The 13,091-nt window shown below is 37.2% G+C and overlaps 1 protein-coding gene across 3 annotated transcripts in view; it reads right to left on the reverse strand.

The window, feature by feature from the left end:
• Positions 1–13,091, reverse strand: part of LOC121732902 (neo-calmodulin-like) — a 158,718-nt gene that overhangs the window by 43,799 nt on the left and 101,828 nt on the right. The window contains exon 1 of one of the 3 annotated variants that reach the window (XM_042122925.1): positions 8,574–8,777. The exons of the other annotated variants lie outside the window; for them this stretch is intronic. Within the exon in view, the coding sequence (XP_041978859.1) occupies positions 8,574–8,663 (90 nt within the window). The 5' untranslated portion in view covers positions 8,664–8,777. Of the gene's footprint in view, positions 1–8,573; positions 8,778–13,091 lie in introns of those variants that run through there. 3 annotated transcript variants of the gene reach the window in all.

Raw genomic sequence — 13,091 nt, forward strand, 5'->3', positions numbered from 1 at the left:
CGTTGGATACGATCCAGAGGGAGCAGTTGGTATTTTGGCGCCCCTGCCCAGAGATGAGAACAATATTCCATATGAGGCCGAACCTGCGCCTTGTAGAGTTGTAGGCGTTGGTCCGGACTGAAGTACTGTCTCGCTCTGTTAAGAACGCCAAGCTTCTTTGAGGCTAATTTGGCCTTACCCTCAAGATGATATCGGAACTGGACTTCGCTCGATATGTTGACGCCAAGTATCTCAATGCTAGGGGAGATGGTTAAAGATGTGCCCTCGAAACGAGGATAAACGACCATTGGTGACTTTTTAGTGGTGAACGCGCAGACTTGTGTCTTGGCGGGGTTGAATTGGACTAAGTTACGTCTACCCCATTCAGAGACCTTCTCCAATGAATTCTCCACCTTAGACACAAGATCGTTTCGACTCTCAGTGACATTTTGCCGAGAAATATTAGGGGAGCCGGTATATACAGCATCACCTGTACTATCATCCGCATAGCAATGAATGCCTTTGGTTTGTAACATGTCATTGATATGCAGTATGAATAGAGTAGGCGATAGCACACAGCCCTGAGGGACACCAGCATTAACAGACTGAGTTTCCGAGCATTCGCCGTCAACTACGACCTTTATGCTTCTGTCTGCTAAGAAACTAGTGACCCACTTACATAATTTCTCGGGTAGCCCGTATGATGGAAGCTTTGATAGCAGCGCTTTATGCCAAACCCGATCGAAGGCCTTCGCAATGTCCAAACTAACAGCCAATGCCTCTCCCTTCGACTCAATTGCCTGAGCCCAACGATGAGTCAGGTATGCCAAGAGATCACCAGCCGAGCGACCCTTACGGAACCCGTATTGTTTGTCGCTTAGCAATCCCTGGCCGTCCAAGTATCGAAGAAGCTGGCTATTGATAATGGATTCCATTATCTTCGAGAAGAGAGAGGTTATAGCGATTGGTCTGTAGTTGGAAGGATTTGAGCGATCACCTTTTTTGGGGATCGGGTGCACCAAGGCTGTCTTCCAGGAAGCCGGGACGATGCCAGTAGAATAGGAGAGCCGAAAAAGACGCGTCAAGACCGGAGCCAACTCTGGAGCACACTTTTTCAACACAATAGGCGGGATTCCGTCAGGCCCACTCGACTTTTGGATATCAAGGGAACAGAGGGCTTTTCGCACTGAGCGCTGATGAAACCGTATATCCGACATGATGCTCGTGCATCGCGGTATGGTCGGCGGTTTCTGCCCCCCGTCACCCAGGGTCGAGTTTGACGCAAAGAGCTTGCCCAGAAGATCGGCTTTGTCTTTTGCGTCCTGGGCCAACGATCCATTTCCTACGTGTAGGGATGGTAGGGTTGGCTTGCAGAAATTTCCTTCAATAGCTTTGGCCAGAGACCAGAATGCACGGGTTCCCGAGGGGAGGCGCTCAAGTCTCTTGCCAATTCTATTGACGTGCTGTTGCTTTGCCCGGGTAATCTCTTTCTTGAGGGACCTAGAGGCAAGGTTGTACTCCTTTTTATATGTGCTGGTATTTAAATCTCGAGCAGACACTGCGTTGGCCCAGGATTGGTAAGCCTCCTGCTTCCGGCGAGAAGCTTTTTTGGGGGATGAACCAAACCAGGGACGAAATCTGCCGCCAGTTGGCACTACAGAGGTCGGAATGAAAAGTTCCATCCCCTGCATCACCACATCGGCAACAGAGTTGGCAGTGTTGTCGAGATCATCCGGCGAGAAGCACACGTGCCCCCAAGGATAGGATGCAAAAAACGACCGCATCCCATCCCAGTCTGCTGACTTGTAGTGCCACACACGACGGTATTTAACAGCGCGCTGTCTTAACACCGTCGTAAGTTTGTGAACATTTGACAAAAAGTAAAGTTATTCGCACTCAGAGAGTAATAATAATAACTTATCTTGTAGTTAAATCAAGAGTTTTCCAGATAATGTATGGGTAATGCGGCTTATGTCAAAATCATAAATAATAATAACAATATCTATGGATGCTTCACACCACGTCAGTCTGGCCCCGTCCTAAGTACCTGAAGGACTTGTGTTACCCGGGATACCAGACAACGGATATATATTTAATACAACATTATACATAAATGTTTAAGATTTTTATTATATCATACATATATTTAATACATATCCAAGACCCAGGAACATTGAAAATCTTTGTTCCGTCGGCGGGATTCGAACCCGCGACCCCAACGCGCCACCAACTGAGCCACAGAGGTCGTCGAAATCATAATATTGTAAGGTAGATTGTAAGTAAATAAATAATGTTTGTTTCTCAGTGCGGCAGTAAGTCATCAAAATGTATGGATAGGAGTAAAAAATCTTTTTACTAGTTTTTAACCATAAAGTTAATATACCTATCGGAAAAGAGAAACAAAGGCCAGAGCAAGAGAGATATCACTATCAGTAACACTGCGTGGTAAAAAGAGACGTGTGATACATGACAGCAGCACTCTTTTTTTGACGTCCAGTCGGCACGTGCCACACGTTGACAACTTAATCTCATAAAAATCATGTTCAATCATGCTTGTGTAAGTGTATACGTACACATATTTTTACACACAGATGAAACCAATTTTGGTTACGTTTGACAGCTCGAGATTGTTGCTCCATTCCGCTAGGTATATTAACTTTATGTTTTTAACTCTGTAGGAGCAATATACTCCCACACAAAAACGACCTTTTAAATATCAACGAAACCCACAGAGAATTTGGTAGAATTTTCAAATAAATCAGTGCGAATAAATCACTTGAGTCAAACGAGATTCTTTTACCGGAAACTCAAAAGCGGAAACGAGTAAAAAAGAAATTTAGAGACTTGTTTGCGTCGATTTTCGCTATAAAACGCTTCGCGAAGACAACCTGATGAAAATTTTCTACATTCTTGTTTTGTACAACGAAAATTGCTTTGGAGTGAATTTTTGCATGCAGCTAGTCAGCTTAATTGAGACTTGAATTGTTTACGTTTGTACTTGTTACTTTAAAACTTTCTGATTTTGAAACGATGGTGAGTCAAGGACTTTCTTCAAAATAGAAACTTTATTTTTGTAATTATGACTTTTGAAATGCTAATAACTTAATATTATGTATTTTAACCTCCGACGAAAGCAAGGCTGTTAATTCATCAAGCCCCATACGCTCACCGGTGAACGAGACACAATAGAATATATATATTGTGTCTCGTTTTCCCACGATCGACGGTTAAAACTTTGACGTGTCTGTTTGTGTGTATGTTTGTCCGTTGCGTCGTAGCTTAGAAACGGGTCCGATCCAAAATTGCATTATTGCAGCCAGAATGACCTAAGTGAAATTATGCCAAAATTTACTGATCTCAACTAAAAATACGAATTTCTCTAGAAAAAAGTATCCATTTTGTCTAAAATGTCACTCTTACCTCTTGGATCACTCTCATGTTGTTATTCTGAACCTTACTGCCATCAAAATAAAGCTGTATTTAGTACACTGGACGTGACCGAGCCACAGATTGCGGACTTCAGATTAAGCTCTTGAAAAATTATAGCAATGACATTGCTTGTGTACAAGATTCGGACGAAGTAGATATGGTAAGGTAGTGTATCCACTACCGTCGTCACCGAGTAAAATTCAAATCAAATGCTACTTTACGGCTATAGGCAGTGCCGTAAATAGCCTTTTTTGCGCCCTGTGCGAGTGCGCCCTTGTTTATCTTTAGATAAGTAAGTATTATAATACTTACTTATCTAAAGATAAACAAGTAGTACCCAGAGCAATTATGCTATGTAGGTATAGGCATGTTTTATTTCATTCAGGGTGATAAAATAAAACATGGTGTTGACTGTTGGTAGACCAATTATTATAATAAGTATTCTAAAATTTTGGAAAACATACTTTTTTTAAGGAACTGGTTTGGGCAAACAAGCAGGGGAGCCGAGGCGATTTTTGCGCCCCCTCAGAGTCTACGCCCTGTGCCTGGGCATCCGTGGCACCGCCCTATTTACGCCACTGGCTATAGGTATTCTGCTCTAAGCTACGAATAATAAAAACTAAGGAAACGTAACTCCCATACTTCAACCGTTTTGAATTTGGTTCCTTTTCGCACACTAAAATATGAGAATATCTACGAAACACTGACACTCTTTACGAAATAAAGCCGTTGACAATAATTGTCACTTCTGTAATTACACAAAATTCTTGCATGTATTCGGGTCTCTTTTTGCACAAAGTATGCATGTATTCGTTACACGTTTCTACTTCTTGTGTGATAAAGTTTTGAATGGTGCATATTCTTATTTTGACTACCTCTGTGGCTCAGGGGGTGGGCTATCGGTAGCTCAAGCCGGGGGTCGCGGGTTCGAATCCCGCCGACGGAACAAAAAGTTTTCAAAGTTCCTGCGTCATGGGTGTGTATTAAATATGTGTATCATATAATAAAAATCTTAAATATATGTATAGTATAAAAAGTATTAAATATATTTCCGTTGTCTGGTACCAGTAACATAAGTCCTTCAGGTACTTAGCACGGGGCCAGACTGACGTGGTGTGAAGCGTCCATAGATATTATTATTATTCTAAAAATGCAACGTTGCATCTTCTCGTCACGTTGCAGTGAAAACAGACCATAACAGATGTTTGCTCACATAATATGCTTCATACAGGCTACTGGCGTGTATCACTGGCATACCGGAAGTACGGAGGCACGCCGGAAATTGCTTCACGCGCTATACAGGAGGTGTATCGCGTGGGCTTATCTGCCAGTTTTACGCCGCTCGGCCCATTCGCTTCGAAAATTGATTTCAGATTGACTAACGAATTAATCCTTCGATCGTGGATTCTTGGAAATCTATTGTTATTCTATTGTGTATCGCTCACCGGTGAGCTTATGGGGCTTGATGGGTTAAGGTCAAACACCAACGTCTGTTAGTGTTATCAGCTTGTTAATATGTCATGAATTCTCTTTCATTCATATGAAAAACTAAAGAGGTGACGTAATACTAATTCGAGCATTAACTTTAACAGAAGTTGGTGAAATTGGGCCTTAGGCTTGTTATGGGACTCTTAATATGCTGTCCTTTTCCAAACAGAGAAAGGTACAGGAGGTGGTAAGTAAAGGAACTATCCGTCTATCCCTTGATAATTTCTGTAATTATGCATAATATAATATTTTAAAAAGACTAAGGGCCTGTTTCACCACTTCCTGATAAGGCTATCCACCAATTAACTTGACAGATCAAGTATGGAGAATCTGTCAAAAAAGTTGTGAATAGCCTATTAGGCACTTTATCAGAAAGTGGTGAAACAGGCCCTAAGCCAGCAAAGAGGCACAGTTTTATCACGGTAACTGACTATTCTTCTGAAATTTTTCTGATTATTCATCATACAATTTCGCTGTAACAAAGTTACAAGAATATAAATAGTGATTGTTATAAGTTTATAATATTTTATCTGCTTATCGAATAACTTACAAAAATACCAGAAAACGCTTTTAAAATGTAAAATTCTCTTTTTCTCGAAAAGAAATTTTGCTGATGCTATTTCTGTTAAACTAACCAATACAGTAAGTCCTTGTAAAAGCCTTTGCGCAATGCTATTTAGTTTTATTACTCAGAAAATTGCTATTTCAAGTATAATATTAATACTTGCTGTACAATTTCCTAGTTCAGCCAGGTCAGCTTTTTAGGGTTCCGTACCCGAAGGGTAGAAACTGGACCCTATTAGTCAGACTTTGCTATCTGTCAGTCTGTCTGTCAGTATCGTAGGAACTGCGACAGCTAAACAGTATAAAATTTTAGAATTGATGTATTCCTGTTGCCACTTATGGCTATTCTTAACATTATGTAATTTACAGTATATATAATTATTTTATTATGTACTGACCAAAAAAAAAATATTCGTATTATTAATTATATTATGAATACAACAAGCCCTGTTATTAGGGAGAAGAAAAAAAAAGAACCTTTCGTGCACGAGTCTTCGCCGAGTCTTTAAATTTAAAGACTCGGCGAAGACTCGTGCCTTTATATTATTACTTACTAGCTGTTGCCCGCGACTTCGTCCGCGTCAACATAGTAAATATAATAACAAAGATGGATAGTCCGCTAATAAAAATATAACCTCCTCCTCGGTTAAAAAGTAGCCTAAGTTACACCTTACTACATCAGCTATCTACCAAAAAAAGTCCCGACAAAATAGCTCCAGCCGTTTCAGAGATTAGCCGGAACAAACAGACAGACAGACAAAAATTATAAAAAATGTTGTTTTGGTGTATGTATCGTTTATAGATTCATATGCATGTAGTAAAAAACGGTTCTTTAAATATTACAAACAGACACTCCAATTTTATTTATATGTATAGATGTATAGATTTCAATAAGATATCCTCTTATAACAACCGTGTGGAAAAAGTAACGACTCTCTTTCCAAATCTTGTGATAACTGAAGTCACAGTTCCTTTCGCGATTCCTGACCCGGAAAACGTGCCCTAATTTGTTTTTAATAACGCCATGTCATGTCGAGTGATGTCACAAAATAGAAGCGACATAAAATGGACAAACATCGAGCAATCTCATTAACGAACTCGTTAAGTTATCTTTAAATATGGCGGCTTTAACACCGTTATCGAACCGGTTTTTTTTTTGTTTCATTGATAATAATATAATCAACCAATGTTTGTTAAAGTTAATAATTATCAAAATATCATGGTGAAATAGGCACTTCCTCAGTTCCTAATCGGTTCTCAGTTTAAATGCTTAATTGCATCGAATAATACAATATAATAATATTTACTTACTTAAACGATAAAAAACTTTATTTCCTTCTTACAAATAATCTACAGTTGGTTTATGAAGTAAAGATATTTATAGAGGAATATTATGATTATTTTTTACATGTATATAATATTATATCCTGCTAAAGTTCCAACGGACCTGGCAAGGTTCTATTTATTTTTGTATCAGTGAAATATTTTCTTGCTGAACTTCTAAAGTTGACCAATTTCGTAGGGTTTCGAAAACCGATTCACAATGTTCGCAACGGTGTAACAGGCGGCGCACACACCCAACTTTGGCTCGCTAATGAGCAATATCCGAGCAAAATGTAAAGATACTTTAATGGCCGATAAACGTTTTCAATTTAACGTTCAAACTTACTGTAACGACTCCATCAATTTCAATTATCACCATTGGCTATTTAGCTATTAAAATGCTTTTAGAGTGAAAACTTGCTAAGCGCCGTTGTGCAATTTTTGGGATGAATAAAAAATGTAAAGTCGACATTTGGACTGAATTTATATGGGTCCGCCCGAACGCGCGGTTTAGCCGCTAAACACAAGCAAGTGTATGTAACTCTAGTATGTAATGATTTATTTAAATACCGGCGCGGCCACGCTATCATTTACATACAATTATTGTTTGTAAAACTCGCGCCATAAGTAATTTTATATTATAGTAAAGTAAGAAATGCAAAAATCTGAGAGACAAAAGGCGAGCTGGCCACCGGCGCGGTGAAGTACAGGAAGTAGATATGTTATTGGTATACCAAGGAGTAGGGACGTATAAAAACGTGATTGGTAGATTGTACACATGCACGGAGAATCACCATGATCTTTAAGTTGTGTACGAGCTATACTATATTTTTCATAATATTATAATGTCATGGTGTAAAGGCGCCATAGCTAACAGTATACTATACGATTTAGTCAGTCAACTGGAAATTGTAAGTCTGCGGGGACCCTTAAAAACACTATCAGGGGGGTGAGCTAAGATTTTTTCTTTATCATTTCTCAAAAGAATCGCTGATCAAAATGTATGGAATAGACAAAAACGAGTTGAACGACAACGTCATAATTAACGAACGCTTATATCAGTTCCATACATTTTGATCGGTGATTCTATAACGAAGCGATAACGAAAAAGTTTTGGCTAAATGGCCTGTTATTATTTATTAATTGATTAAATGCCGTAGTCCGCAATTAAAGACATATTATTTAAGTATATAATTTTTTAAATATTCCAATTATAGCAATTTCGCTCAGAGATTAATCTCTGCTTATTTCTTAACCACCTTGAAGATTTATCCCTGAAATATATTCCGCTTTCTCTTCTATAGTCCAAATCACGAGTCGAGTCACAAAACTTCATAGTAAATTTCAGCGAGACTTAGGGTCAATTCAGACCGCAAAGTTTGTGACTCGTCGCGTGGTTTGGATTACGAGTATATAACTTTATACTTACGAATTACTTCTGTTAAGAAAATTATAAAAAGATACAAATACAATATAAGTTAAACTTTTGCGTTATTTAACACCAAAACGGTAGGCGACGATGCTGCAATTTTTAAGATAGTGATACAATATTGACTTATTTATTTTCGAGAACTACGCAGCACTGCGACACGATTTGGAATGATTTTTTAACATACTATTAAACAAAGGAACAAACAAAGTTTCTTAAGTATTCAAGTATTTTTTTTTAATTTTAAAAGGCTTTTCTTTCAGGCTTTACCATTTAAGGCCAACTTACAATATAATCTCATCATTTATTTTAACTTTTTTCTTTAGCGTTATTAAATTTTATATAATATCTTTTAAGTTACCTTGCTTCTACTCCTCGGGTCCCTGAAGTCTTCTTTCGATGCCTTCCTTCTTTTGTCTTTCAGAATCATGCGCGCCGCCGCAAACGCCATCTTGTGATCTTTTCTTGTTTTCTCTTTCCCTCTATCTCTATCTCACTCTCTCTCTGTGTAAACGTGCGTCGGTGTAAACGCGATCTTGTATAACCTCGTATATGCACTTGTAAATTTCGTGTATAATTAAAATCACAGATTATTACGAATTGACATAAAATTGATATTAATTACAAAACACACGTATAATTTTGTATATTTATTGCCGTATTCGTTGCTGACACTTTTACTTATAACGCTGGAAAACACAAACTTGTGAACACATTTTCACGTTATAATTCTAACTGACTGTTTGACACTGATCTTCTTTTATTGTTTCGTAAAGCTCTACTTAACTTTTACTCTCAAATCTTGCTATTAAGAGCCCTTTGTTAAGATGAGAACGTTAATTTTATATTCAAAGGGGTATGAAGATTTTGGCCGACCTACTCTCTGCTAAATGTGTTTTTTCGCGTTCAGGAATTTTTGTTACAAAAATGGATGGCTAATATCAATACAAACAAAAAATAATTTAAGACAAAACCACGTAAAGAGTCACATTTCGTAGATATGAGCTGCCAAAGTTTTACCAATTTAAGATATTGCAACTTTGGCAGCTCAAATCTTCGAAATGTGACACCTTACGCGGTTTTGTCCGATATTATTTTATGTTTGTATTGATGTTAACTATCCATTTTTGAAAAAAATATTCGTGAACGCGAAAAAACACTTTTAACGGACAGTAGGTCGGCCAGGCTCCATACAAAAATCTTCATACCCCATTCGAAATCAAAAATGTAAAAAAATATAATGTAAAATAAATATGAAATATCATCGTATTTTCTTGTGTTCAAAATCCAATTAATGTATTGTTTCGAAGTTCGATTGTGAATATTAGGCATCTTATCTAAGGGCCCCAATCTGATACTACAATGTTGCTTAGCACCCTAGAGGCAAAGTCTAAGTAATATTGCTTAAAGTCTGCCACTACGGCTATGTATCGTACATAGCCTATACGAGCTACGTAGCCGCTACGTAGTTGCTACGAGAGTTCTACGAGTGAGCTACGAGTTTCGTAGCAAGCAGATTCACATAACGTCGTTGCCTTGCCAAATGTGTGTGTGTGTGCCCGTGTGTGTTTTTAGCCAAGTTTTCAACAATAAACAATTTAATTTAATGATGGTTGGACTTATCAATAAATTAAAAATGCATTATGGTGGCAAATCTTTTTACGTATGAACTAAGACCTTTAATTTCTTGATCAATTTAACAATCATTCAATAAAATAGTTTATTATCTACCCCTGAAAATTTGACTCAAAACACACACAGGATTTGGCAGGTGCAACGACGATAAGCTAGTTTGAGACGGTTGACTCCAGTGATAGTTCATTCGAATGAATCTTTCATTTTGGATACGTTTAAGACTAACCTTTTATTTCGTGTGCATGTTACTTGAAGTTAAATATGGCGAATAAAATTAATCAAAAACTTAAAAGTCTGATCATCCCCTGTACAAAAGTACAAAACCCTGCAGCGTTAAACTAATCATATTTTCTTTACCTTTACAGTTCATATAAATAACTAGATGATTTCCGCAATTTCGTTGCGCCAAAAATCGTTTAACACGTCGGAACCGTACATTTTTCCGGAATAAAAACTATTGTATGTCCTTTGCCAACATTCAAAATATCTCCATACTAAATTTCAGCTAAATCGGTTCAGCAGTTTGGGCGTAAAAGACAGACAGACTTTCGTATTCATAATATTAGTAAATTAAAAGTAATATGGATGCAAATGATGTAGTATTTTAGATCTAACATAAATATAATAGTCATATTATTCGCTTTAACAAAAACATAGTATTGTTTTACCGGGTATATAGGTTAGTATACTTCACACATGAGTGTTCGTACCAAGTTTTAGTAACAGCTGACGATAAGTGTTTTCCCTCGCGGAAATTCTTCGGAAAATATATTTTCTTACACATTCGATGATTATAACGCTAGCTTTATTCATTAGTATTAATATTTCTAATGAAAACAAAATGCTTAATTGAATAGCTATAGAATATTAATATATACTTACGAATGCTTGTCTATTTGTCTTTTCTTTCGGACCATTGAACTTATTTAGGTGTAATAGGTTCCGGAAAAAAATAAAATACTTTTACAAGTAAAAAGTTTTAGAGCGACAACCAATTTTTGACGAAACAAATTGTGTATAACTTTGTGAATGTTTTGGGCATGTCGGAAGATATAACGTTATTAGAAGAGGGGAAGTATGAGTGAATATGAGGAAGCCGAGAAGATCTTCCGAACGAGCGAGGTGGTATGCTCGGTCAGGCCGTATAATGCAGTTAGAAAACTTCGATAGCGCGATGCACGATTATAATACCGAACCTACCGAAAATATTTGTAGGATTTAAGTGGTTTTAAAAAGACCTAATACTACATCAAATGAAGTTTATAATAATATCTATGGACGCTTCACACCACGTCAGTCTGGCCCCGTGCTAAGTACCCGAAGGACTTATGTTACGGGTACCAGACAACGGAAATATATTTAATACTTTTATACTACACATATTATATTAAAGATTTTTATTTTAATATGATACACATACTTATTTAATACACATCCATAACCCAGGAACTTTTTTTAAAACTTTTTGTTCCGTCGGCGGGATTCGAACACGTGACCCCCGGGTTGAGCTACCAACAGCCCACCAACTGAGCCACAGAGGTCGTCACATCAAATGAAGTTATCTATACCTCATCCCCAAGCGGCCGGATCTGGCCGCCACAGATTATACTGCAGCTGCTATTCCGTCTACACCCAAGCGGCCGGATGTGGCCGCGATTTTTCATTCGATTGAGTTACGTATTTCGTCAACTTAGAGACTACTTTTGTATGAAGAAGTTTGGTTAGTTACAATCTATGATAAATTTTCCACATTCTGAATGCAAAATATTATACAATCTGTGGTCGACGAATATTTGTCAGTCATTTGAAAATCGTGAATTTTTTCGTGTGTGTTCTGCCATGTTGTGTAATTTGTTTGATATTATTGATGGATTTAACTAATGTAAGTAGTAAAATAGTTTTATTTACTAATTATAATTTATAAATACTTTTAGATAATCATTTGAAAGAAATACTTACACCTTCACTTCTAGTTTACACTAGAAAATTGGCTTTTATTTATGTGATTTGAACGCGATTTGTTTAATATTTTTGTAAATAATTGACGTTAAAAGCTTATATTATCGTGTACAAAACGATTTAGGTCCTATTTAATAGTATATAATAGTATCGTTTTAGTAAAATAATCAAATTAAAAATTACCTATTTGTAACGGCTTTTTGCCGGCCGCGGCCATTTTTAACTTTATTTGTATAGTACTAAGGACGAAGTTTGCTTGTGTATAATACGAAACCGGTTTTTGTTACTCTTATCTCTTAACTTTTAATAATGATAACATCTGAAGTTATTTCAAAGATTTTTTTTACATAAACAGTTTGTATAGCTCTGTGTTATTGAGATTATAATAATGTATTAATATATTTTTTGCGAAATAGTTAGAAACATAGATTTCAAAGTTTACAGTGGTGAGACGAATATCACATATGACTAAATACTATATTATGATGGCTTGATAGATAGAAAATTTAACATAATATATTATAATATTTTTCACACAAACATAAAATATGGATTAGATGTAAGGTTATTACATTATTTGTACAAAGAGGGTAGGCCGGGTGCCATTTTTTTTTCACACCACGTACCTACTTTTGTTGCAAAGATTTTTGCACTTACTGAAGAGTTAAGAAATCAAAAAAAAAAAAAAACAAACTGGAACCATCTTGACGACTTATTTCTACGGAGAAATGGAATGGTATTAAAATGTATCGCGTATCAGCAAAGTCAGGAGTCCTCAACCTTTCTGTGGTTGGAAAAATAAAAACAAATTGAGACACCGAGGGCCCTCGTGTCAAGTCCACATTTAGCGCCGAGCCCCCTCGTGACAATGTGAACTCTACGACGTTGTCATAAGGTTCATTCTCCAACCTCTCCAGTGAATAATCCATCAGTAATGCCGTGTCACAATTTCGGTGTTTGTTACGTAACGAAGATTTCTCATGAATTTTATTGTTACAATTCAAAGTATTTTCGTGAGATTTTATTTTGAATGTTTGCGTCAAATTTTCTGCCGTATACAAGAGGTAACAAAGAGATAATAATAATTTAGGGTGTGTAATGTGTATGTGTCCCTTAAATATAGAATTCACTGTGAAAGTATCACTGAAAGCCGTGGGAGAGCCATGCTTCGGCACGAATGGGCCGGCTCGACCGGAGAAATACCACGTTCTCACAGAAAACCGGCGTAAAACAGCGCTTGCGCTGTGTTTCGCCGAGTGAGTAAGTTTACCGGAGGCCCAATCCC

The sequence above is a fragment of the Aricia agestis genome, chromosome 13 (assembly GCF_905147365.1).
Source record: "Aricia agestis chromosome 13, ilAriAges1.1, whole genome shotgun sequence".
Taxonomy (NCBI): domain Eukaryota; kingdom Metazoa; phylum Arthropoda; class Insecta; order Lepidoptera; family Lycaenidae; genus Aricia; species Aricia agestis.